General features: G+C 40.5%; 1 protein-coding gene across 1 annotated transcript in view; it reads right to left on the bottom strand.

Moving 5' to 3' along the window:
* Positions 1–2,909: 2,909 nt before the first annotated feature.
* The window catches only part of PPM1J (protein phosphatase, Mg2+/Mn2+ dependent 1J), a 40,310-nt gene continuing 15,960 nt past the window's right edge, over positions 2,910–27,259 (bottom strand). The window contains exons 4-10 of the mRNA XM_089518567.1: positions 21,904–22,016; positions 18,108–18,192; positions 10,058–10,176; positions 8,953–9,016; positions 6,696–6,803; positions 5,436–5,587; positions 2,910–4,063 (exon numbers count right to left, since the gene is read on the bottom strand). Coding sequence (XP_089374693.1) covers positions 3,916–4,063; positions 5,436–5,587; positions 6,696–6,803; positions 8,953–9,016; positions 10,058–10,176; positions 18,108–18,192; positions 21,904–22,016 — 789 coding nt within the window. The 3' untranslated portion in view covers positions 2,910–3,915. The remainder of the gene's footprint in view (positions 4,064–5,435; positions 5,588–6,695; positions 6,804–8,952; positions 9,017–10,057; positions 10,177–18,107; positions 18,193–21,903; positions 22,017–27,259) is intronic.

The following is a 27,259-nucleotide window of genomic DNA, read 5'->3' as shown; positions in this document are numbered from 1 at the left end:
CTGAGTTCTTGTTCCCAATGGAGAGAGGCTCATTAACAAATATATGTGTGTGTGTGTGTGTGTGTGTGTGTAAAATCCATGGACAAATCCTACCTGGTTCCTAACCCTTTGCATATGAATATTTGGAGACATATACTCCTACCAAGAACTATTTCAAATGGTTGGTAGCCTGCACATTTGATATCGTAACTACTGAGGATTCACATTTACTGCCTTGAATGACTGAATTTCACCCCCAAACCCTATCTTTGTAGCCTATCATCACCCTGACCAACGTGTATCTGAGATACTGTAGATTGGAGCACTGGGAAATGGTCTCCACAGTATGCTCCTGATTGCAGGATGCTTTTTGATAAGCAGCTGTGGCAGGAACCCACAGGGTCTCTCCAGCTGTCTGTTCTCAAGGCACCCCATGATTTGGAAAGTGCTGTGGATGTCATTCCCTGCTCCAATCTTCAGAGCTTCAGAAATCCTTCTGCTGAAGTGCTGCCAGATTACAAAGGTGATGGTGGGGGGTTGCCTTTGATGACATAACAATGATGAGGATGCAGCTCTCACACCACATTTGTCCACAAATAATGTTTTTCTCTGTGGTTTTAGGATATTGCTTTATAATCCAGTACATGCATTTTATTAAATTAATCCCCACCACAAGGTTCTGACAATTCATTTCCCAGTGGTGACCAGGTACACATCACTTTCACCACAAGCTGACAGCAGGATGTATGTATTGTTGGAAGTGAAGAAAGCATCACCGCTTGTCTCTTTAGTAAGTAGGGCGAGAGAGGGGACTTCCTCAATTGTCTGACTTGTTTCTCTCTGTCTGCTCCTTGTGTATGTAATTCCTGGTCAAAAAGGTCACTGTCTCTCTAAAAAGTCAAGTGTGAGATTTTACAACTCTTTGTTCCCTCTTGTTCCATCTTTGAACCCCACAAGAGAGGCTTCTGTGGCTCAGGATGCTGCCTCCACATACCTATGGGACATATTAAAACAAATGACAGTACTTGCCCATAGGGGAACCATACCTTCCCATAGGGAAACATTGGAGAATACTTGCCCATAGAGAAGCATGGCAAGTATGCTTTCTCTATGAGTATTTATGATTTTTCCATGGGGAGCTGCATTTCCCCCTCAACAATAAGGTCCTATATGCAAGGATTCTCCAATGTTTCCTTATGGGCAGGTATTCTATGTTTCTCTATGGGCATGTATTCTCCTGTGTTTCACCATGAGCAAGTATTTTCCAATGTTTCTCTATGGGCAAGTATTCTCCTTATAGCAATAGCAATAGCATGTACATTTCTATACCACTTATCAGTGAACTCAGCACTCTCTAAGTGGGTGACAATTTGTAAGCCAATTGCCGCCAACAAGCTGGATACTCATTGTACCAACATATGAAAGGATGGAAGGCTATCAACCTTGGAACCCCTGGGATCAAACTCATAACCTTGTGGCTGCAGTACTGGCATTTAACCACTGCACCACCAGGGCTCCCTCCTATGTATCCCCATGGGCCAGTATCCTCTAGTGCAGGGGTAGGCAACCTGCGGCCCGCAGGCCGAATGCGGCCCGGCAAGGCCTTGGGACCAGCCCCAGCCTTGTCCTGCCGCCGATTGCCGCCGGGGCCTTTGGGGGGCAATTGTCTATAGAAGCCTCAGAAACATGCATTTATATTAACATTTTTTAAAAAATCAGCAAATTTTTTCGCGTGTCCTCCATTTTTTTTAAAAAAGTGTCTTCCATTTGAAAATTTTGTCCTACATTTGTCCTGGTTTATTTATATATTTAATTATTTATTTTTTGGCTTTGGCCCCCCAGTTGTCTGAGGGACAGCAACCCGGCCCCCGGCTCAAAAAGATTGCCTACCCCTGCTCTAGTGTTTCCCTATAAGGAAGTATGGTTTCCCTATGGGCAAGTACTGTCATTTGTTTTAGTACATACCCTTACCCACATGCATAGGAGTCAGCTCTAGAAATATTTTACCAAATATAGATATTTTTCTATTCTGTTTTAGATGAATTTATTTATAATAATAAAGTAAATCTTGTTTGTTTAACCTTAACAGAGTATCCTTTTTTATACCCGAAGCTCATGATGCACTGGAGCATGCTGCTGGCTCTGCATAATAAATATCAATAATTTCCTAAATGTAGGTGCATATACACACATCAAAGTGTTTTCCAGCAAGAGTCTCAGTTTTTACTTTATGACTGCAGCTAAACAGCCACAGTCTTGGTATTTTAAGTACCAAGAACTTTGCACCTTACCAACAAATAGATCATAGAACCATAGAATCATAGATGAATCCAAGCTTCCAGGCTTGGCTTTTGCATAACAGAGTAGTGTCTAACAGTGCAGTCTTATTTATTCAGAAGCTCCCTTGAGTTCAAAGACTGCATAGCACTGTAGACTAACAGAGCAATCTGATACATATGTTCTTACAAATAGATTCTGCTGAGTTACACAGGACTTTATCCCAAATAAATTTATATGAGATTATAGCCTGAGCAAAAATTCTGCAGAGCAGAACTTCAGTCTGTGCTTAGATTTTATATAGAAGTTTTAAATAAGCATGCATATATATATATATATATATATATATATATATATATATATATATATATAGCTACCTCTTATCAGTTGCTCACTGCAAGAAATACTGCAATGGTCAAATTTAAAATGCGCACACTCCAGCTTGTTGAACACTAAATCCACATATGGGGAAAATGGGTCAATTTCCTACCCAGTCACTATTTTGAAGAACATTTTCACCATTTTCAAACTGAGAATTCAGAGCTCTGGGCTTCTAATTATAGAAGTGTGTAACTTTTTACAGAAGAAATCAAGTAATCAGTCTAAGAACATAAATTGTATTACAATGTTGCCTTTTTAGAGGTACAGTAGCTGTCTTCTATGTATGTAATGTGTCACCTTTCCTCTCTGCAATAGATTTTTAGATCTTATGATTTAAGGACCAGCTGTTTAAACTAGGCAATCATCCTTTATGTTTTATTTTTGCACACCACTTGCTCAAGGTGGGTTTCCAGTAATATTTGATATAGATGAAATCTCTCAAATCTTTCCTTTGCTGCTTTGAGGCAGCTTTATATATATATAAAAATAGCACAGCTGACTAAATTGCAGCAGTGTTCAACATGGTGAAAAATCCCTGCAAACATAATAAATAAATAAATAAATAATAAGCAAATGCTTATTCAGCATCTACCTTACTACACAGGGGGTGGTTTGGAGTGAAAGCTGTACGTGCTGCCTGACGATTAGTAATAAACTCATCCACAGCACTTACTTGATGCTACTTTAGCAATCTGTAGGAAGGACTGATGGCTGGGGCAAGGCAATATATCCAGACAAGTAGGCACAACTGTTATTCTGATCAGGAAGGATGAGTTGTCCTTGGCAACTAGCAAATGCCTCTTTGTAACCATGGGACAGAAGTATTCCTGTATGACAATATGCTGCAGTGGATCAGACTGGCTTCAATATTTTTACCCAATTTCCCCATTCTAGTGTAACAAAATGACACTGCCGTGGTCCCTTTCCTGGGACAAGGAGGGCAAAAGCACATATATAAAGGCAAATCTAGGAGCATGGGATTTCCTATAGGTCCTTAGCGTTGACGAGGATCTTTCCTGAGAGAGATGGCTTTGCTTTGATATCCTTGATGTTAATAACCACATGTTCCAGGGCTGTGTCTCCTGTTGCCCAGCGGGATACAGCAAGCTTGGATGGAGAGAGAGCAGGGCTCAAGCTGCAGTACTACAGTTTTCTAATCCTCTTCAGAAGACTCTGTGAGTGCAAATGTTCTAGCAGTAGGGGAACTGACAACCCCCAGTTGACCTGTGTTTGTTTTGCAATCCAATATCATGAATCCTGTATCATGAGACTAGAGGGTCAAGTGTAGTTTCCTGGTCCACCCAGAGGAATAACAAAAACAGAGATATCATCACCAGACCCCAGCTTGTCATTGGCCAGCCTCCAGCCGCGGTCCTTCAGAACACCTCGGGATCTCATCACCAATTCCTGGGCTACCATGGTGTACCTGAGGGGGAAGAAAGCCATTCACCATAACTGAAAGCCAACTGCACACAAAATTACTAGGGTACACTGATATCTCAATATGCAGTTAAGTGTACACCATGTTTATAACAATTATCCCATTTCCTTCATTGTTTGGAGTGGGAGAGTTAATGGTGAAGAATTAAGGGAAAAGCAGAGTTTAGAAAATTTACCACTGGGGATAAATCTTCCAACCTGGCCACTAGGAAAGAAGTAGACAGAGGTAGCTTTTCCATTCTACAGTTTTTGTACTCTAAGAAAAATGGGCTGTAACCTACCATGAGAAAGTCATGTCAGTCAAAGAAACAGGAGTGATACAGCATTGTGCTATAGAATTAGGTTTCATTCCAAATTCCATCCTGACAATATATGGGCGTGTATGTGCATTTATGGTGCCTGTTGACTGATGTGACCCCATGAATTTCAGACAGTTTTCTTAGGCAAGGAGTACTCAGAGGTGGCTTTTCCACTTTCATCTCCTGAATTGTATTCTACAGCACCTGGTATTTGTTCACAGCCTCCCATTCAAGTACTAACCAAGGCTGTCCCTGCTTACTGATAGTTTCCAAGATCAGATGAGATCTGGTGCCTTCAGGGTATTTAGGCTCTTTGTGACTATACATATTATGACTACACATATTCTGAAATACAAATTCCCATGGGATTTTAAAAATGAACAATTTAAAAGTGTTCCCCCCCCCCCAAATATTAGATGACAAACTACTTTTGTTTGCTTTAAAAAAAAAAAGCAGGGGGAGGCTACCATTTTGAAGGAAGGAGTGAGGGAGAGAATGCTTAACTCTGTTTGCTAGTCATTTCACTCTAATAGATCATTCCCAAATAGCATTTTTCAGCCAAGAGGCTTCAGATGAAGAACTGATAAATGCTGTGGAGAAAAGTGGCAGGGCAAAAATTTGAGTGGGAAAACAGTTGGCTGAAGATTAAGAAACCTTTCTTCCATTCTCAAAACTGCAGATTCTGAAGGTGCTTTTCACTTTTTTTAAAAAAGTTAAAAAAAAAAGTTGTTGCTTCATTCATTAGTTTTCCCTTATAGCACACTAGTAGGAAATATGAAGCAACCTCAGAAATTAAAAGGTCAGGGGAGAACCCTTCACAAACGAAAAATTTGCTAATGAGTAATCAAAACAAAGACAGCCTGTAAGTAAGGTGATTTTAAGAGGATTTCATTGGATATAACCCACTAAGGTAGAGGACAGATGAACTTTAATAAATAATACTAAAAAATTACAATGGATCCTGCCTAGCTTAGGAAAGAGGACTCTGCCAAACAATGGTATAGCACAGACTTTTCTGATGTCATTCCCAACAGTCAGATCAGTAACCTTGCAACTCACCTGCAGGGATCATTGGGCTCGTAGCGCATAAGAACATCAAATACCACTTTGGCTACCTCTTGATTGTTGGTGACATCCCAGAGGCCATCAGTGCCCAGCACTAGCACATCATCAGGGCAGTGTTCATACTGTGTGAGGTCATATATGCAGACCTGTAGAAAAATAAGAGGTGCAACCTTGGAGATCATGCACAGCAGAAATCAACTTTGCTGCTGAAATGGATAAAATAGTCTTCAGTGCTACCACTGCCTTGTCCTATGCTCACTACTAAACAAACTCTACATGTTTTGCTTTTTCTGATTCTGCTGTTTCTTAGCTTCTCTGTTCCCGGGAACAAATGGGAGCTGCATCTGTCCACAATCCTTTGCACATGGTCAGAATCCTCTGCACATGGTATGGGGACCAAGAGTTTGAAGCTGTCTCAGAAACATATCTAATATTTAAGCAACTCGCTGCCTTTCATTATTTGCATCTTATGAAGCAGGGTCAAAAGGCAGACTTTCAAAAAAGAGAAAAACCTGTTTGGGCCACATAAGAATCAAGCAGGTTATATATTCAAAATAACAAAAAAGACCACCATAAGATTCAAGGAAACGTAGCCTTTTTAGCACTTGCACCCCAAAAAGTAACTTGGGGTGGGCAAAGACAGTGGTTCTCAAACTCTGGTCCTATATGTTTTGAGATATCAGCTGCCAGAATCCCTGAGCATTGGGCATATTGACATTTGGAGAATCAGTTTGAGAATTACTCAGCTAAGGGACTCTTCATATTGTAAACTATTCTTCCCTCAGCTTTATGGCATCCATATCAGACACTGGACAAGCTGTTTTTGCACTATATTTCCCATAATATAGTGCAAAAACAGCTTCCCCAAGGTCAGCTCCAGGTGTTTCTGACTACAACTGTTATTATTATCCCAACCAACACAGCTCTTTCCAAAAATCAACATTTCAAGTTTTAAAATTTCAGTTGCCAAGACATTCCATGTCTGGCAACATGGGGTGGAGGAGAGAGAAAGCTAGGGGCACACTGATATATTATATTGGTTTTAAATAGGATCTCAGCCTTTAAGACTCAAAATGTAGTACAATGCTTGAGTCCTGGAATTCAAGGATACATATGCTTTCTCATTGATAGGTATGAGATTTATTCCTTAATCCATCTCACAATTTGCAGCCTAAGGAGCTGCAGAGTATTTAACTATAGTCCCAAGAGTCATAATGCACAGGTATACCCAGGAACCCATTCTGGTCTACTCACCTCTGGGATGCAGGATAGGAAAGGTTTGATGTGAATGTTGGAGCTGTAAACCTTGAGATCATGATCTCCCAAGCCTCGGGTTACCCCAATAGTAGCCATCATTCGAGCCTAGGAGAAAAATAAAGTTTTAAAAGTGTCACTTTTAATTATGTAATAACAAATAAGGACATTTGTGTAACTGAAATAGAGTCCCATCATCTTAATCGATGATTAGAGAAATGGGCTCGATAGACGGGCAGCTCTGTGTCACCCGTCTTTGCCCCGACGCACTGCCAAAAAGAAGCTGCCTAGAGCGGCTTCTTTTTTGCAGCGCCGCAAACAGGAAAGGGCACTCTCTGCAACATGCAGACTCTGTGTGGTGCTTGCATCATCATGGCAGCCCCCGTGTGGACTGGATGCTGCCATGATGCGCTAGGGTTCTGGAGCGTGCAGTTACTGCACGCTCCTGAACCAAGTTTTGGCGTGGTTACGACGCTTCCTGCCTGTCTGTAGCTAAAAAAAATCACATGCTACAAAAGTTAAAAATATAATTAAGCTATCAAAACAATTAAAACCTCTTCAGAACATAAATCATTAAAAAGGAAAGAGCAAATTTTGTACCTTTATTCTGTTCAGGGCCAAATTTTGCTGAGGTAATGTGGCAGGTGAGCACACCTATCCTCCCAGATCATTTCTGTTCCCCCCATCCCCAGAGTAATTTTTTTGCCTCCAAAATTTAAGAGATATTCCTTTGAAAGGGCAGAATTCATCCTGAGATATGCACCTATACCTTACTATAGTAGAAATCAGTTTCATAAAATCTAACAATTTAAACCTGATTGTTTTTCTTAAAGGAAGGGGCTTTGCAATCACTTCTAGGCGGGTTACAGACCGCCATTTCAGACGTCCTCAGGACGTCCCAGTCCGTAACAAATGGCGGCGGCTGTTCCACACGGCCGCCACGATTTTGATGTAGTGGACGCTGTGTGTCTGCACGTTGCGCGGCAGAAGTGACGCCGTGAATGCGCGACTAGCATCGCACGGCATCTCTTCCGGGCCACAAGAAGGAGCACGATTTTCACCTCCTTCTTGGCAGCGTCCGGGAACCGTGCTGTTTGGCTGCTGCAGTTCTCAGACGCTGCAACCGGCTGCGGCGGCAGACCGCTGCTTCTCGGCAGTCTGTAACGCACCCTAGTTACATATGGAAGAGCTGCTGTGACCTGGGGACCCCAAGAGCTTGTCCATCCCTGGGCATTACAAGAGGCCAAAATAAACAATGGATGGGGCCAAAGCCCCATTCTTTCTATATTACAACACCTCTCTCTCCCTTTGCATTTTCTTTCCTAAACAATGGACTGCATGATAAGGCACAAATTATTCTTGCCAGGGATCTTTAGTGACTTGGATTCTCAAATCAGGCCAGGGACTCCATGTAGTTCTAGGGCTGAAAGTTGCCACTCTCCATACTAGTATATATCAACAACAATCATGCAGTAGCTATCACACTTTGCTGCAGAAAAATGTGTCCATGCTCTGGACACATTGGTATGTTCAGACATAACTATGGAGTGCCTGCATCACTGCGTTCAGTAAAAATCTGCTCGGAATTCCAACAGCTCACATCCAGAGGCCCTTTCATGTTACACAATTATAGTGCTATGATTCCATTGTAACTATCCACTGCAACATCATAGAAAACCTGGGATCTGCAATTTGGCAATAAAGAGAGCTCTCTTGCTAAGAATTACAAGTACCCCTAACAAAACTGAAAATTCTAGGGTTCCATAGGATGGAACCATGGCTTTTAGAGTGGAATCATAATGCTGTAACTGTGTAGTGCGAAAAGACCTCAGATCTTTACTGCAGGGATGGCAAATGTGTGTCTTTTTAACTGTTGTTGCACTGCAGCACCTGTCATCCATCATTATTAGGAAGAAGTTCCTGAAAGTAAGAGTGGAATATGCTGCCTCAGAGTGTGGTGGAGTCTCTGTCTTTGGAGGTTTTTAAAAAGGGGCTGGATGGCCATCTGTTGGGAATGCTTTGATTGTTTATTTTTTCATGGCAGGGGTTTGGACTGGATGGCCCTTCCAACTCTATGATTCTATGATCATAGTCTGTGCTGGTTAGGGCTGATTGGAGTTGCAGTCAACAATATCTAGATGGCCATGTATTCTCCATTCCTATTTCATTTTTATGTCTGCTCCAAATTCACTTTTGCTCTTTTCCCTGAAAATGGTCTCTGTTTCTCAAACACTTCCATGTATCCCCAGTAATTCACCTTTTTACCCTCTCCATATATAAGTGGAAACTTCAGGTCCTCTTCTTCTATCTTTTTATATGCCCTGGGTAGAAAACAAAACACACAGAAAACATTATGGGTGCAGATGGAAGTTACCATTTTCAACACCATCTTCTCAAAACTTGTTAGATAGCTACTAGATGCTTCAAAAAGACAGAGCAGAGTGCTTACCAACAACAGGCAGCAACTAATCTCTCTCTGTGTTGTTTGCCTTCAAGTTGGTTCTGATTTACAGTGACTCCAAGGAGCAACTAATCTAGTTCACCATAACTGAACTGAAGGATTACCAGACTCCAGAAGGCTTTTGCATTAAAAAACAACAACAACAATAACATCAAGAAACCCAACATTTACCAGCTGGAAATACATGTTGAAATCAAACATTCTGAGCCCAGGAATTTGTTTTGCATTGCTGTCAAACCACCTCTGGGTATTCCTTGCTGAAAAAAACCCTATGAAGTTCATGGGGCTACTTGAAGGCACACACACATACAGAGAGCCAAACTGAATAGAATTCACAAACCTTCCATACAAAAATACATTTCTGATTTTTTAATTATTATTACTTTATTTATATATTTATTACTTTATTATTTTATTATTATTATTATTACTTTTATTATTTAAGCAGTATAATCAATGGGAGTCACTCTGTTATAGAAAATTGCTAATCACCTAGACCTATGTCAATAGATCCTGGTCTTCCTTCTGTCTCTCCCCCAAACCTAGAAGATTTCCCCTTGTATGCATGTGCACACACATATGTATACACAGACCTATTTTCTCCCCATGTTATATTTGATCAAACAGGATTTTTGAAGGACCATACAACCTATTTAGTAAAGGCAATAATGGGAGGAGTGTAACCTCACTCTAGACAATAATGTTTCTGTCATGCTGCTGCCAGCTCTCTTAGATAAATGTCATCTGTCTCCAGTCTTAATGTGCGGAGAAATAGCTTTTTGTACGCCCACTGAACAGATGAAGATGATGTAACAGGCTGGCATGAGAACATCTACTGGTTTCTTCAGCTTGCATTCCTGACTGATAATCAATGTATTCTAGATAAAATAACAAGAATTACCAGCCAATCATGTTTTGGTCCCTGTACAACATCTTCTTTCCCAGTTCCTTCTGTTGGATCCTTCGAGGGAACTCAAGATGAGTAAACTCATTCCCCAGTAGTTCAGGTCTCAAAAAGCCCTATGAGAGGAAGAGAGCTAACTTAGCCACAAGAACTGCCTGGATCTTCTTCACCACAATAACACAAAACCAAGCTGCATGCTCTAAAGGTCCATCATAAAGGAAGCACTGGATAGAGGCATTTCCAAAACAATTGAGCAAATACAAATATTAAAGGCAAGACAGAAGGAATACAATTGCCTATTTCGACCAATGCTAAGATTCTAAGTTCAAAAATGGACCATGAAAACCCCCAAACATGGTGAGAATAGTCCCGCATTCCTGAGAGTGTGTTTGGGAGATTTTTTTTTTTTTGCAAGAGCAAGTACAGTGTATGTGTGTGTCCTCCAAAGTCTCCTAGGGAATGACTAGTGCTTCCCCCAGCTTTCCACAGTTGTCTATCCTTCAACTACCAAAAGATATGTCTATGTACCATGTCCCTGTGCACTATGTCTCTGTGAGTTTCCCAAAACACATCTTATCTCATTTTTTACTCAGCTATTTCAGCACGTCTCCATTTTAGCAAGTGGAGACAATTGCTAGCATGCTACATTCAGCTGCTACCTAAAACATGAACCAAGAAGTCTGAGTCTCCCATGAAAGCTGATTTTTGGTTATTGGGATTTAGTGTTATACCTGTGGGATTTTTTTTAAAAAAATATCCATATGATATACTGCCAGTCTTGGTCCATTTCTTGTGAATTTCCAGGACTAGCTGTGACTTTTAAAACCCAGGACAGAAGATTCCGCCCCCTCTGTTCCAGGTGTTTCTCCTACAGATAGGTGTACATTTCCACATCTGTATTGTCCTGTAGTTGTCAGCAGTCTAGCACTGATGATGTATTGAATTGGGTGTGTGACTTTCACCATGGATGTTTTCCTCTTCCTTTCCTTCTCTCATTACCTTTCTGGCTATCATGTTAAACATCTCCTCTGTACTGCATTCACTTTCTTCCTTTTCCCCATTCCCCTGACTTTCTACAAATATAGTGCTAAACTGATATAGCACTTTACCACTATTATACATTTACATCACAACTGTAAAAATATTGTAAAAAAAAAAAAAATAGCAGCAAGGATATTGGAAGAGGAGTGTGGAAGAGGTGCTGAATTCATAGAAGGATGACAGGAAGGGAAGAAAACTGCCCAGATTAACCACATCTCAAGCAGGAAAAAAGAGTGGATGAACACCAGTAATTTAGTGCATGACTGGATGTGGGAAAACGAACAACCATTATAAAATGATGCAAGGTATGAAATGCGGAAATACTTATTGCAGAATACTGAATATTTACCAGAAGCACTGACCTGTCTGGATGAACTCTGAACAAGTATGAGACATTTTAGGGAAATGAACACTTTAGGAAAAGTAATGTGTGTGCAAGGACATGCATGTGTCTGTGTGCCAAGTTTTGCACAGGGGTGTTAACACTCCAGTATCTCAGTCTAGATGCTATACTTTGTTTAAAGAATGCATCCTAATTTTAATGAAAGTACTGCTATTAGCCTTCTTAGGTCTGGATTCTCTTCTCCAGTGCTCAGAGCAAGGGGAAGGAATCTCATGGCAAGAGCATGGCCTTGAAAAGTGTATGTATTTTTCTTCATTTGGCTTGGTGTTTATTTGAATGATACACTCTGTGAAACTGTGGCTAATGTTTAATATGCCATGCTTAATGACATCACCAGGGCTGCCCCCATTGACATTACTCTTATATCACCATTATGATGACCTTGACATCATAAGGAGTTATCCCTAGGTCTCAGGATTTGGCTTCAATATCTCAGGTCCTGGAACAGTCCTGAGCTGGCCACCCTAAACACAATGGCCATTCTTCCTCTCTGCCTCTACCCTCTCATACAAACACACACATAGGTACAAGAAATTGAAGTACTATATTTCAAAGTAAGTTTAAGGTCTGTGGATTATTTCACCTTGCTAAAGGAAGAGACTATGTCTTCTTGGCCTTGTTCTCCAAGCATGTTTTAATTTTCAGAGCTGGCTCTGTTTCCCATGACTTGTCATTGTTCTAAAGAGAGACAATTACTCACCAGGCAAACCCTTAGCAAAGGAGCCTGGAAGGCAAGCCTGGAAGGAAATGCCTACATTCAACAACTTGATAAACCTCAGAAAAATGAGTTCCAGAGCCAAAAGAAAAAAGTGTGGTCCTAGACACATGCTCGGAGAGGATGACACAACTGTCATCTCGGCCTCAGAGGGAGCGATCAGGCAGACCCAGCAACATCAGGGACTGCCTGAAGGACGAGACTTCTCCCTCCTTAACTGTCATCTCGGCCTCAGAGGGAGTCATCAGGCAGACCCAGCAACATCAGGGACTGCCTGAAGGAAGAGGCCCCTCCCTCCTCAACTGTCATCTCGGCCTCAGAGGGAGCGATCAGGCAGACCCAGCAACATCAGGGACTGCCTGAAGGACGAGACTTCTCCCTCCTTAACTGTCATCTCGGCCTCAGAGGGAGCCATCAGGCAGACCCAGCATCAGGGCCTGCCTGAAGGAGGAGGCCCCTCCCTCCTCAACTGTCATCTCGGCCTCAGAGGGAGCGATCAAGCAGACCCAGCAACATCAGGGACTGCCTGAAGGACGAGACTTCTCCCTCCTTAACTGTCATCTTGGCCTCAGAGGGAGCGATCAGGCAGACCCAGCAACATCAGGGACTGCATGAAGGAAGAGGCCCCTCCCTCCCCAACTGTCATCTCGGCCTCAGAGGGAGCCATCAGGCAGACCCAGCAACATCAGGGACTGCCTGAAGGAAGAGGCCCCTCCCTCCTCAACTGTCATCTTGACCTCAGAGGGAGCCATCAAGCAGACCCAGCAACATCAGGGACTGCCTGAAGGAAGAGGCCCCTCCCTCCCCAACTGTCATCTCGGCCTCAGAGGGAGCCATCAGGCAGACCCAGCAACATCAGGGACTGCCTGAAGGAAGAGGCCCCTCCCTCCTCAACTGTCATCTCGGCCTCAGAGGGAGTCATCAGGCAGACCCAGCAACATCAGGGACTGCCTGAAGGACGAGACTTCTCCCTCCTTTGTCACCTTGTATTTTGTATCGCATTACGATTTTTACTATACACCGCTATGATCATTGCGGAATAGCGGTCTATAAATAAAACATATTATTATTATTATTATTATTATTATTATTATTATTATAATATTTTTATTCCTTTAACCCCCCCCCCATGTACAACAATTTCTGTTTATATTACTTAATCCACATTGCATAATTTTAAGTGCACATCCTAATAAAGGTAGGACCTGAAGAGCAATGCAAGGAAGTGAATGATGGTCCAGTCCGTGTGCTTTTTGTTTTGTGGGGGGGAAAGCACTGATGCAAAAAAGATAAACTGTAACAGAAATTTCAGGAAACTTAAATTTCTAGGATTTGCAGAGCAATAGGATTGGCAAGAGGACCTAGTAATTGAAAATCCATAAGTTTATTTCCAATTGTCGACAAAGGAAAACAATGAACTCAGTGGAATTCAAGTTCCAAAAGCTGAGACCCCGAACAAGACAAAATGGCTCTTTTTATATTATTCAAGACAAAGAAGCTTCTTCAATACACCTGATTGGCTAATTACAATTTAAACATACAGAATTCTTACAATCAGAACAGAAATACATGCATACATTAAAACTGCATCATCACTCCTTACCCCCTCCTGTAGCCTTCCTCCTAACCTTGCTTCTGAATGTCAACTATGTGTCCTTATCTCAGTAGTTTATGTTATGTCTTTTTACTGGTGCCAGCTTCCATCCAGGTCAAGACGCACTCCTTATTCCTTTGCTCTAGTTTTCCTAAACTCCAAGCCTTTATTTCAAAAACCATCTCTCTGGCTGACAAAGGTGACTCCATCTTTCTATAGTTTTTTATTTCAACAAGGAATATTTCCACCACAAAACATACAGGTGCATGTTTAAGAGCAGTATCTCAAACTGCACAGAGTAAACAGTCATCACTTTAGCACTTCCTACAGCAAAGGGCTTAAGCTATAAAAGGTTTTGGCTCAAAGCAAACCACTCAAGAAGACGGGGGAAGTGCATGATTGGTTTTCTCAGTGCTCAGTTTCATTATCACAGCCAGATGGAGAGGATCTGTTACTCAATGCAATTTCCTCCCTTCCAAGGCAGAGAGGACGCTGTTTGGATATAGAACAGCAGATAGGTTTTCACCTGGTGTTTTGCCAATGAGTTACACTTTGAGCATGGGCCAGCAACAAGCACCATTGCTTTCTTGCATTCAAGATTCTCTCTCACACTGTGATTCAAAGCCTTTTTTTTTTTACTTTTTCTGCTGCCTTAGAGCAGAAGTTATGTTAAAAAGGGTGGCATTCAGTGCTCAGACCACCCTTTCTGTAGTGAAAAACAAAAAGGTGAATTGTTCCCCTTAGGAGCTCCAGGTGAGGCAATTCACCTTTAAATAAGTTGCATGCTGCTTTGACATTAAAAACAATATGTTTTTCAAAACCAGAAGTGGATTTCCTGTCAGATTTGGGGCTTTGGGGTGGTTTTTTTTAAAGCATTCTGGACAATCCACATAGTCTCTGGAAGATCCCAGAGGCAGAAAATTGGCCCACAGACCTGATGCAGCAGCCCACTCTGTTCTGTGGAAAAGCAACTGTGGGAGTAAGCAACTGAAGCAGTTAAGGACAGATGAGAAGTAAAGGGGGACAAAAATAGAGCATGAACCCTGAATGCAACAGTTTAACAACTTGTGCACAGGGACAAGGAGAGCTATTGTAATTATCAATGCAGAGAAACTGAGGGCAACAACATAAAAGGAAGAACAAGAGACCTCTTCCACAAGGCCTGAGAAATCCAAGGAGAATTTAAACCAAGAGTGGGAATACTCTCCAACCAGCAGGCAGATGCATTACATGACCAAGAAAAAAAAACACAAGAAGATGGAAGAACTATATAGAGGAAATGAAAGGATAAATTCATCTGAGGAAGAATCATATGAAGATGAACCTTTTAGTAGATGGAATTGTGACTACCTATAACTTTTAACAATAAAGTTTCAGTTCACTCATCTGAGATGTGGTGCCAGAGAAGAGTTCTGTGGATACTGTGGACTGCTAAAAAGACAAATAAATGGGTCCTAGAGCAAATCAAATCTGAACTCTCCCTAGAAGCCAAGATGACTAAATTGAGACTGTCCTACTTTGGCCATATCATGAGAAGAAAAGACAGTAAAGCTTAGCAAAGGGGAAGAAAGTAGGAAAAGAGGAAGGCCACATTCCACATGGATACACTCAGCCTAATAAGTCATGGCCCTGAGTCTGCAAGACCTGAACAGGGTAGTTGATGATAAACTGATGGAGTTCTCTCATTCATAGGATCACCTTAAGATCGAAGTAGAACAATGATGAAAAATATTAGAAGGGGTGTCTGTCTTACAAACATGAGTCTGAACTTTACTATTGCTCTTATGTTCCTGATCTATGGTGACTCTGTTCTAGGGTTTTCTTGGCAAGATTTATTCAGAGGAGATTTGCCATTGCTTTCCTCTCTGATGAGTGTGTGTTAAATTTGCAAGATCATTTATGACTGAACAGAGACTCAGACTCTCGTTACCCAGGGTCCTTGACCAACATGCAAATCACTATACTATGGAGTTTATCGCACAGGAGGGATCCCATGCAAAAATGGGATTAAAAGTGAAAACTCCCCACAAAAGTGGATTTATTATCAGACAACATCTGGGTTAACCCAGACAGAAAGTAGAAAAGACACGCAAAAGTGCAATTGATTTTCAGACGATGTCACTGTTAAGGTGTATTAATGCAATATTAATCCGCCTAGAAAATAGACAAAACGCAATTCTTTTTACTTCTGGAAAATCCCGAAAGTAAAAAGAACTGTGTTTTGTTGACTTTCTAGCTGGGTTAATGTTGCGTTAACCCCAATGTATCTGAAAATCAATTGCACTTTTGCGTGTCGTCTTAGGGTTTTTTTGGGGGGGAGGGGAGGGGGTCAAATCCCATTTTAAATCCTGTTTCTGCACGGGATGCCTCACGTGTGATAAACTCCTATGCTGGCTCTCACAAGTCTGAAATCCCTGGGAAAAAAGCAAGGTCCAATCTGTGAATGGAGAAAGGGCTCAGCAACCTGTTCCTCTTCCACCTCTTTGCTTCATACAGCCTCCCTCTCTAAGCTGCTTTCCCCTTCAAGATGTGGCTGTTGGAGGATTAAAATATGCCTTTTGTAACATGCAGTCTCATCCTTGTAGCCTTTTAAATTATAGAACTGAAAGCAATTTTCAAGGCAACCCATAGTAAAGGAATAGTTGAGAAACTAGGCACTATGGAGAGTTTTCTCCCATCCATCCTCTCTCCAACCCATCGTTCTCTTGGAGTATGTCTCTCCTTCACATTCTAAAAATAATTAAAATATAATAGGCTGTTAGCAGAAACCCAGCATTGCCAGATATATTGGTCCATACTAGAAGAAACCTTAATGTAGTGAATGCATTTGACATTCTTTTTTTTTAACGGAAAAAGACACTGTGGAGAGTTCAAGCAGCATCAAATACTCTGGGATGGAGAAGGATAGCCTATTTCCCTTGCCATGGTTCCACCCAAAAACTGGCCTCCTCTTGTGATGGGGAAGCCTCCTTTGGGGAGTAGATGGAAATTTCCTTTGAGACAATGGGAAGTAAGAAAGAATTGCATTCTCCCATCCCCCAGGATCCTGATCCTGATAGTGTCCTTCTTGTGTACTTCACAAAATATAATCACATTTTTAAAAAGGTATACATTATTTGCATCCACACAATCAGCATCACCCCTAGACAGTGTGCCCCCTTCTCTCTGTTACACTTCCATCAAGACAACCAGAAATGTGGAAGGATGAAATGAAATCTATATGGCCTACTGAATCTGCTGCATCTTTAGGCTTACTGTAAAACCCATAAAAAGGAATTAGGGGGACAAACTGCGGTATAGCCAAGCTGCCCTATTCATTTTTTGTTTTAGCTTGGCGTACTCATTTAAATGTGCTTGATTCCTGTCCTATAGTTTGCCCAGAATATTCAACATATGGAAGAAACTTATTTAACTCATTTCTCCAATAGTTGCAGTACTACTTGATGTTCTGAATTGGTTCTCTGAGTATTCTCAGAGTAACTGATGAGCTGAATTGTTAGAACTCTGTCTGTCCAACTATGTTGTTGTGTGGTTTCAAGCTGTTTCTAATTTATGAAGTCTGTGAAGCAAGCCTATTGTTCTTCTTGCTATGTGCCTTCACATCATTTCCAAGTTAAGGAGGATCTAAGGCAAACCTATCATGGGATGGGATTGTTGGGGGGTGGCTGGCAAGATTTATTCAGAAGGGGTTTGCCATTGCCTTCCTCTGAAGCAAAGAGATTGTGACTTGACCAAGCTCACCCAGTAGGCTTCCATGGCAGAGTGGGGATTTGAACCCTGGTCTCCCAGAACTCTAGACTAGCACTCAGCCACTACACTATGTTGGCTTTCTGCCTGCCCAACTATAACCTGATATAATTATTACCACACACTGTCTCTGATGCCTGCTAGGATATACACATGCAAGTTTAAACATATGTGCCAATATGAGAGCCAAGTTCTTAGTGAGGTTGATTTTTTTTCTTGGTACTGCAGAACATCCATTTCAAAATCTGATTTTGAAACTTCCCTCCTAGTTTTGAAAGCAGTTTACCACTTAGCTTGCATGAGTGTGCTGTTCAAAAAAGAAGCCCAGTGCCTCTGGGCATGTCAAACTAGTTTGTGCATTTCCCCATTAAGATTTGCCTTGTAAACTGTGTTTACAGCTGTCCCCACCGGCAGTTGTCCTCTATCTATCAGAAACATCAGATAATACAGAAAGCCACTTCTTGATTGTGTTCCTGGCTGGGCTGGTTGGCAGTGGTGATGGAAGTGGACTAAAAATACATCAGATAGGAAAAAGGTTCTTTCTTACTAAAAACTGCAGCCTTTGCCTCTCTGTCTCTGGAGTAAACTCCTGGGACATTGGAATGATTTCCCCATTACGGATGACAATGGCCCTGCAATGAAACATGGAATGATGGCATTAGAGAGAGAGCAAAAGAGTGCAGGAAAAGAGATTGTATAGGAAGGACAAACAGCAGATACAGAAGAAGGCAAAATGAGAACCATTTTGTCCGTGACCATGTTCTACTCAGAAAGATATTCTCTGTGAAGGAAGGGAGAAAGTGCATGTATAAAGTGTAGCACAAATACATGGACTGGGCAAGTGATCAGTGTAGGACACAGTGGAACTACTTGATTGAATGCTGGACTGATTTACAATTCCTTCTTGCCTTAGCTCAGGGTGGATTATAATAGCTCCTTATTTTATTGCCAAAGCATCCCTCTAAGGAAATATTCAAGAGAGAATGACTAGCTCAGGGCCATTCAACAAAGCTCCTGAACAAGTGGAGATTTGAACCTGTCACATCTCTTCCCAGTACTATTCACTACCCATGCAGTTGCTATGAGAAGGACCATAGCTTGGGAAAGTTCTTTTGGTAACTCCAGCTCTCAGAATCTGGCCATACTGGCTGAGGGATTCTGGAGGCTGCAATGCCAAGCTCTGTGCATTTGAAGCCAGGTAGGGTAAATTGATGTTGACAGGCAAAGATGTTAAGTATCTTTTTTCTCACTTACTAGAATTCCCTCTAAAACAAAGAGCATGCAAATTGCATCTAATGTAGTGGGTTCTGAGATTAATTTTGAAATTAATCTTTTAGGCACCACAAGATGTGTTAGCATTTTTACTGCAACAAACTAGCATGACCACCCTTCTATAGAACAGAAGATCCTTGAAAACCTGTTCCTTTCTTACATTTATCAAATTATTTTGAGGTGTGGGTGCCAGTATAATTGGGGAAATCCTGAGAAAGAACATCAAAGCTTATATACATTTCATAATGAAAAAATGATGTCTATCAGCATGTTGTTCTAAAGCCTTTCTATTCTACTGTAGTTGCTCAGCTACAATTCCAGGAGACATTAGCTGAATTCCTATTATGGGTTTCAACAGAAGAACAGTTGAAGATTGAGAAGCATCCTGTTCAGACAGATAACAAAAGGAAGGGGAGTGGGATGTAAATTGTGCTAGAAAACAGAGCAGAAAAATGAAGGAAGACCATGAGAAGAGAAGCATGGCCAACTTCATGGGTCCTCACCACCAAACTTCATAAGACCAAGTGTTTGTTAAGTGAAGTGTGCAAAATCCATACCCCAAATAGCATTATTTACTTTTTGCTGTTATTATGTGCCTTCAAGTTATTTCCGACTACTGGAGACCCTAAAGCAAACCTATCATGTTTGTTTTTTTTTGGAAAGATTTGTTCAGAGAAAGTTTCCCTTTGCCTTTCCCCTGGGGCTGAGAGAGTGTAACCAGTGGGTTTCATGGCTGAGTGGAGAATTGAACCCTGGTCTCCAGAGTCAAACACCCCGAACCACTATGCCACATTTACCTATTACATATTGGAAAAGAAAGGGAAAGGGAGACATGTGACAGTTTTTAGACATAACAAGATTCTTTTGACCAAGAAAGGAAACACAGTTCTTTTGAGTTTATGTGGTTGGTACACTTTGCTCAGCTACCAAACTTCCAGCTTTCATTGGAATCTTAAGGAGTGAACAGACAGGCCAAAATAAAGCTACTTCGAGTCACTTTGGAGGTATGCTGTTTAAATGACACATGCATCTTAAAAGGCTGGAAGCTGCGCCAAGGCTGTGCTCCAGTCTTTAGGACTGGAGCATGGCTTTGGTGCGGCTACCGGCCTCTTAGGACACATGCAGCATTTAAACAGCATACCTCCAAAGTGACCCAAAGCAGCTTTATTTTGGCCTGTCTGTTCAAGCCCTTATGTTTATTTATAACTTCCATAAAAACTATAGAATATTTTAAAACATATTTTAAAAGTCATTTGGTTTCATTAAAAGTTTTCATATGACTGGAGCACCAAGTGTACGAACTTGTCTTTGCCAGAAGCTTGTGTTCAGTATTTACCATTGGTGAAAATTCTGTTGTGCTCATTAGACTTAGCAGTCTCTAAGCTTTTCATCTAACCCATTTTACACTCCATCCATTTGTGTTGCACTTGACTTTTTCAATGTGCCTAGAGAAGGGTATTATTACTATTTCCCATGTAGAACCACCAGCACCACCATCATCTATAACCCTCATTTTTCTCAAGACTGAGACTCCAGATGTCTTACAAATTAAAATTATTACAATATAGTTTAAAACATACAAAAAGTCAACATACAAATAAATTTAAACTATAAATATTATTAAAACAATTTAAAACACAAACTTAAAAAGGATTAAAAACCAGTTAAACGGGGTGATTTAAAACAATACAGGACCCTCTTAGAAGCTCCTTCCTTAAAAAAACTTCTATGATGAGCACTATGAAGGCTCACAAACAAATTTACATGCAGAATAGAAAAGGGATAAAACTCAGTGGGGAGACAAAGTTAATACTTGATTGCTCCCCAAAATATAATGGTTTTATTACTTCAGATAGTTTGCTTTACCGCAGTTAACATCACTAATCTATTTTTATTCATAAATAATCCAAGAGATTTAATGTTTTGTGACCACCAAATTACAATCAGTAATTACAATCAACAAAGGACACAGTGGTTGTGGTCACATGTAACAACAAGCCAAGTTGTGGTTTGTTGAAGTCTTGCTTGCTGCTCTGTTAGTTAGTTAGGAAATCACAAGCCAAAATTAGAAGCCATTATGTGTAGTTGGTTATGTATTTTGGGCTTTTAAATCATGGATAGTTGCTTTGTCTGAACCCATAATAGTGCCTTGTCCTACATGTTTCCCCAGTTTCTCACTGGAAATGGAAATTGACAAAAGGGACTAGAGAGGTAAAAAACCCATAAAATGAGGATAGGAGGGTCTAGATTGTTTGCTGCATCCATGACTAAAAAAAGAAACAATAGTTAACATAAATCATGGCTTAGTGTGACATATGAACATGGCATAAATTAGGGGTCTATCCACATGACTGAAATGATTTAACAACTATTCCTTAGCCCCTTTATGTGTTATCCATGTAAAGAGGGACAGTGGGACCACACCTCTGGCCCTACCTGCAATGTAACATGGCTCCATCGGCTTTGACAAAAAGGTTCTATGTGCCTAGGACTCTAAGTGTGTGATATCCATATAGTATGAGTACCTGGAAGAGTATATGTGTTGGTTTTATTTCTTCAGATGTCTAATTTCAACACCTTTCTGAACAGATAAAAAAGTATTGGTCATAAATAACTATAAAAATTAATTTTCTACAGAGGCTTAACCAAAGTCCCACATTCACATCTGTTTTTTTAAAGAACTAAGCTTTCATGTATCAGTACCATCACTTCCCAGCACTGGTGGTTTACCTTATTTACAGTGTGGACAGCACCAAGGTGAGCACAGAATGTAATTGGGAGCCATCCTCTCCCAAACCACACAAATCCTCAATAATTTATGTTTATCTGGGTGTAACATACAACTGTCTCAGACGTCTCCATTCAACTTCCTCTTCCTAGTAGTCTCAGGCTGGTGTAATTTTGAAAGACAGATTTCTCTTGAGCTCCCTAACCAATTGGCTGCTAGGACTGGGAAACACTTAAGTTCATTTCTACTGTGAAAGAAAAAAAAACCCTCATCTTTCTGGTGACAGCATGGTTTGGATGGCTGATTAAGCAAGAAAGAATCCATGCACCTCAACCCTTCCTACCTACTATCACCTGCATTGGCCACATAGAACTTCCCCAAGAGATAGACAACAGCCAAGGCACAACAGCCACCTGATGTATGCCGGGACACCCGTTCCTGCTCAATCTGATTGTCCTGAGGAGACAGAAAGAAAAAAGAAAGTCACAGGTGGAACATGCCTGATATGAATACAAAGAGACAGAATTTAATGACTGCATGAAAATGGGGAAGGTATTGTGAAGTAGTGGTTTGAGACTGAGACCATGGAACCTAGAATCAAATCCTCCATTTGATATGCAGCATACTGGGTACTGTTGAGTGTCTCACTATTTTTCAGGCTAATCTACTCCCAGAATTGTTGGAAGCATGAAAATGGGCAGGACCTTGTATGCCACTTTAAGCTCCCTAGACTGAGATGAGAAATAAATGGAAGAAATAAATAAACCAATATCTAAGAACAAAATATTGCTTCAGTTAGAGGTCCTCTTCACTTTCAGCAGGACAAGCAAGGAAAAGGAAAATAAATTAAAAAGTATGACAAAAGATAAGAGAGAGATGAGAAATATTTAAATATTTTTGCATATGCACCTTTTGAAATGAGGACTACAATTTAAATAGAAACACAATACATTTCACAATAATGGGAAGATTGTGACAAGGTGACCCGTGTCCTTGCTCAAAAAATGCTGAAGGGCAATGCCACCTCTGCTTTGTTCTCTAGATTTAAACTGTACTTGGACTGTGCAGCCTTTTTATACAGGAGAAGAGTGAGGAAACCCTGGTTCACGGCCCTAATCTGGTCCACAGAGGTTTTACAGTCCCCTTACCTCCTCTATTTCATCAGAAGGGAACTGGGTCAGAAGGGAATTAGGACCTTTTTACGAGTCATGGACCTTTTTAACCTGGGAATCTGTATTTCACTTCTCCAGAATTGATCACATGAGTCTTATCTTGCCCCAATTACATTATTTAAAGAGAATGAAGATATATGAATTTTAGAGTTTTTGTTATCACACATGCTTTCAACAGCACGACTGAGGACTTTTGGTGCCATTGGCAGTCCAGCCATTTCTTTTCTACATTCCCTATTAACCCCATCTTCCTGCCCTATACCCTACCTAGAATGCCCTTAAAAATATTTATAATGCAATTCTGGAGTTACAGGAATGCAATTTAGTAAAAAACAAAGACAAGAAAGTGAAAAAAAAAATGGGGGAGTGGGAAAAGTGGAGACTGACACCATGTGACTGTCCAATGTTGGGACTGCTGTGGACTGTCACTTACTGCAACTATGCAGTAATTGGATGGCAGTGTGATTGGTTACGTATTGATGGCTTTTCCATCAATGAAAAGATGTGCTCTTCAGAGGAGCAACAGGTGGGAGGTGACACTGATAGGGATTGCCAAAGGCACTATTTTCTTGCTAAAATTTAAGTTTAAAACCTGCATATAAGAAAGTCCTCCCTTACCTCCACCAGTACCCAAAGTGCTAGCTGACAGTGCTTAGTTTCACTCCTCTCGCACTTCCCTATGTAGGCCAGGACACATGGCCATCCTCTTCTGCTATAAATGGCATATGTTTGTATAGAAATCATGGCACTTCCCTTTCAGATGTATATGTACAGAAACTGACTGCTTTCTTGGTTTCTGTTTGTATGGATTGCAAAGCAGGAAATCTTAAAGAGAAAAATAACCCACATCAATATCACTGATAACTGACAATGATGGCACTCATGCATTTTACATGTATATTTTCCAGTCCACCTATGAAGCTAGGCCATGGCAGCTCACAACATAGTAAGACAAAATACAGCTGAAAACCAGTCATTAAAAAAGGTTTTAAAACCTCTCAGTGATCTATCCAATTAAAAACAGAATTAATTTAAAATAAAACTTTACCATTTTGATAAAAGGCTTTCACTGCCCCGCCACCCCTAAGGTGTCTGGAGCAATCAATTGATCACTAAAAATGTGTTTAAATAAAAAAAATCAGTTTTCTGGTAGTCCATAAGGCCAGTGGTATCACTAAGGGGGGTGCGGACTGCACCAGGTGACACCTTTGGGGTGTGTGTGATACAATTGCTCCTCAGACAACTACCTTTTGGCAGAAATGGGCTGTGGCATTCATCTGCTTCCCTTTAAAATGCTTTAGGAGATGGTGGAAGTGGGGTGAAGCTCAGTGGGAGGAAAAAGGAGAGGCCATAGAATTTTTTAAAATTAAAATTTCAAATATAAAAAACTGATTTAAAAAAAATACAAATTTGAAATTTTATTTGTTATTTCTTTTAAACATCACATTTATATGTAAATGCATTTAGGTTGTGCATATGATAGTGTAATTTGAAGGTATAATTTTCATTTTGCTAGTTGTTTATATCAAAACTATTAGCATTACATTCAGTGATATATGGGAATTACAATTAACAACTAACATTAGTGCAAAAAAGCATTACTGAGGATTCTGAATGGTGTGAAATGGGAGGAGGTCAATAGTGACAGCATGAGTTACTGTACCGAGTGACACCAACCCTAGTGACACCACTGTATAAGCCAGTCGTTTATATATTTCTTTTCAGAACTATTTCAGTTTTTATCTTTAATTCTTTGGTTAAGGAACATAACATGATTCTTAGACCTATGTTTTATTATATGAAGAGATTCCTCCTCTAAGACTTTATTCCTTATTATAAGGACCTTATTCCTTATTCTAAGATCATATGACCTTCCAATTCATCTCCTTTTAAGAATTCCCATGTTATCTAATCTGCACTTTTTGGTGTCTCCGAAAAGAGAGATTCTCTTAAAAGAGAGAGATTTCAATTTCAATCCACCTGTCGTCTCTTCTACTTTACACCAAACTAGAGATCATGTTCATTGTGAGTTAGCAATTAACAGATGTTTGCAATTGTTGTCTTTAAATAGCTGGTGGGGGAGTGGAGGAATCGGGCCTGCAGTACACTAGGAAGGAGGGTTAAACATTTCCTCTCCTACTGTAATACTAAGAAAAAATACCCCCTCCCAAAGCTGTTATTATCTCCAGGACGGCAGCTCCCATTGCTGCTCTCCTGGGGCTAATAGCAGTTGAGCCTGGTCAAATACCTCTCTTTTTCCTTTTTAACAACAGTTTCTCTTCCCTGATAGTCGATTCCTCATCAAAGGGGCTGAGTCTGCATGGCTTCAGTGTGCCCAACAATCTTGCAAATATGCCACTCCAGCAATATCATCCATTTGTGTGCGCTAGGTTCTACTTTCAAGATGATAATATCATGATGTTTGAACAGCACAGAGGAAGTTTCTGCCCACACATCAGTCCTAGTTCGCAGTGGGTGTTTTTCCAGAATAGGGTCTGAGAAAGACTATCTTACAAAAAGAAAGTAGAGAGCAATCAGTTCAGTAGAACCATTGCTGTTCCCATTAGTATTTGGGGCAAACAAACAAAATTTTTAAAAAAGGAATGCAAAGAAAAAAATTAGTGTAAACAAAGTTAATTTGTGAAAATGTGTGCGCGCGTATATGTGCCTTCAAGTTGCCTGTTGATTTATGGCAGCCCCAGAAATTTCATAGGGTTTTTAAGGCAAAGAATGCTCAGGGGTGGTTTTGCCAGGTTTTCCCCCTGAAATATAGCCTACAGCACCTGGTATTCATTGGTGGCTTCCCATCTAAGTACTAACCAGGGCTGACCCTGGTTAACTTCCAAGATCAGACAGGATATGACATCTTAAGGGTCATATGTGTATGATTAATTATTATAACATACAAAAAAGTGCAGCAGAGTGACCTGTGGAAATTTTCAAAAGCCAAACAGTTTTTTTTAAGTAGTGACAATATGGTAGAACATAAATACCACATTTATCCTGTACTAGATGACACAATGATAAGGCCTAAATACTCTAAAGGCACCAGATCCTATCTGATTTTAGAAGCTAAGCAGAGTCAGCCCTGGTTAGTACTTAGATGAGAGACCACCAATGAATACCAGGTTCTGTAGGTATAGGCTGTATTTCAGAGGAAGGAACTAGCAAAACCGACTCTTAGTAATCATCGCTGAAGACTTGCATGTGTGTTCTTTGGAGTGAGTTTTTAAAATGTAGTTTAAGGCAAGAACAGCCTGTATTTGGGCCTTCCCTTGTGAAGACAGTCCACAGTCAAATCGGGGCTTTGGTCCTGCATCATATGAACAAGATGACATGAGGACAGGTGGAAATTAGTATAAATTGCTATTGCAGACATGCACTTAAAGAATGGCATTTCCTAAAAATCTCAGAATCAGGGCATGTTTGTACAGCGAGATATGGCATGTCTGGGTAGCCTGGACTTAAACAGTAGGGCTTTGTAGGTTGGTGAAATAATGTCCAAAGTGGCAAGAATTATACTTGGTCCTGCCCACCTTATTTTGGTACCATGCTATACTTTTAGGTACATGTATTGCTAGAAATCTGTTTAATCTTGTTTTAAGGGGGGTACTGTATATATATGGTTGTTTTTTAACTTGTTATATGCCGCTTTGATTGCTTGGCAAAAAGCAGGATAGAAATAAATTTTTTAATTTTTTATTTATTTTAGAAATGGCCCCCAAGACCCTTCCTGAATTGGAATTTTGTCCACAGGCTCCAACAAGATTCCCTAATGATGATGCAGAGGATTTTTACTGCAAGCTCTCACTGTTAAAGGTAAGTTACATACACTCTGCCAGACAACACAGGCCTGTTATCTGACTTATTCCTAAATTAAACCTGTGTTAAGCTGTTCCCATGGAACATTGTTCCATGCACTCCCATTCATCTCTGAAACAGACAAGCTGCCTGAGATGAATATAGGAAAAAAGAATGGTGTGCAATTACACAATAGCTACAGCTTGTCATGCTGAAAACGATGTATTTCTACTACATTAACCCAGTAACATGATTTTGGTTGTGTTTTTGTGCAAATCTCCATATCTGTTTTATCAGCAAGAATCATGTTTCCAGAAAAGCTCTTTTGCTATCTGATCTTCCTTATCTTCTGAAAGTGTGTTTTCACAGGCTTATGACTGTTACAGTAATGTCCTCTTTGTCCATTGAGTCTCACTAGAGAGATTTGCTTGCATCTAAATACTTTCTAGAAACATCTCTACCACACTCTGAACTAATTATTTAAACTAAAAGTAATCTGAAACTAAATATTTTCCTTTTTCATTGTTTTATGAGAGAGGGTTGAAAATCACTTCTCAGCAGTCTCATCATGGTACAATTCCCAGGATGCTTTGGTGGGAGCCACAGCAACTAAACTGCTATATTTACTACTTATTTATTACTTTCATTTTCACCACCACGCTTTCTGACATGGGCTCAAGACAATGCACATGGTTGTACTCCACTCTTCTTTACCCTGAAAGGTAG

This window comes from Sceloporus occidentalis, unplaced genomic scaffold (assembly GCF_023333645.1).
Source record: "Sceloporus occidentalis isolate IW3139 unplaced genomic scaffold, rSceOcc1.0.p SCAF_3, whole genome shotgun sequence".
Lineage (NCBI taxonomy): Eukaryota > Metazoa > Chordata > Lepidosauria > Squamata > Phrynosomatidae > Sceloporus > Sceloporus occidentalis.
The sequence above is the reverse complement of the archived record's forward strand: the minus strand, read 5'-3'. Positions and strand labels throughout refer to the sequence as shown.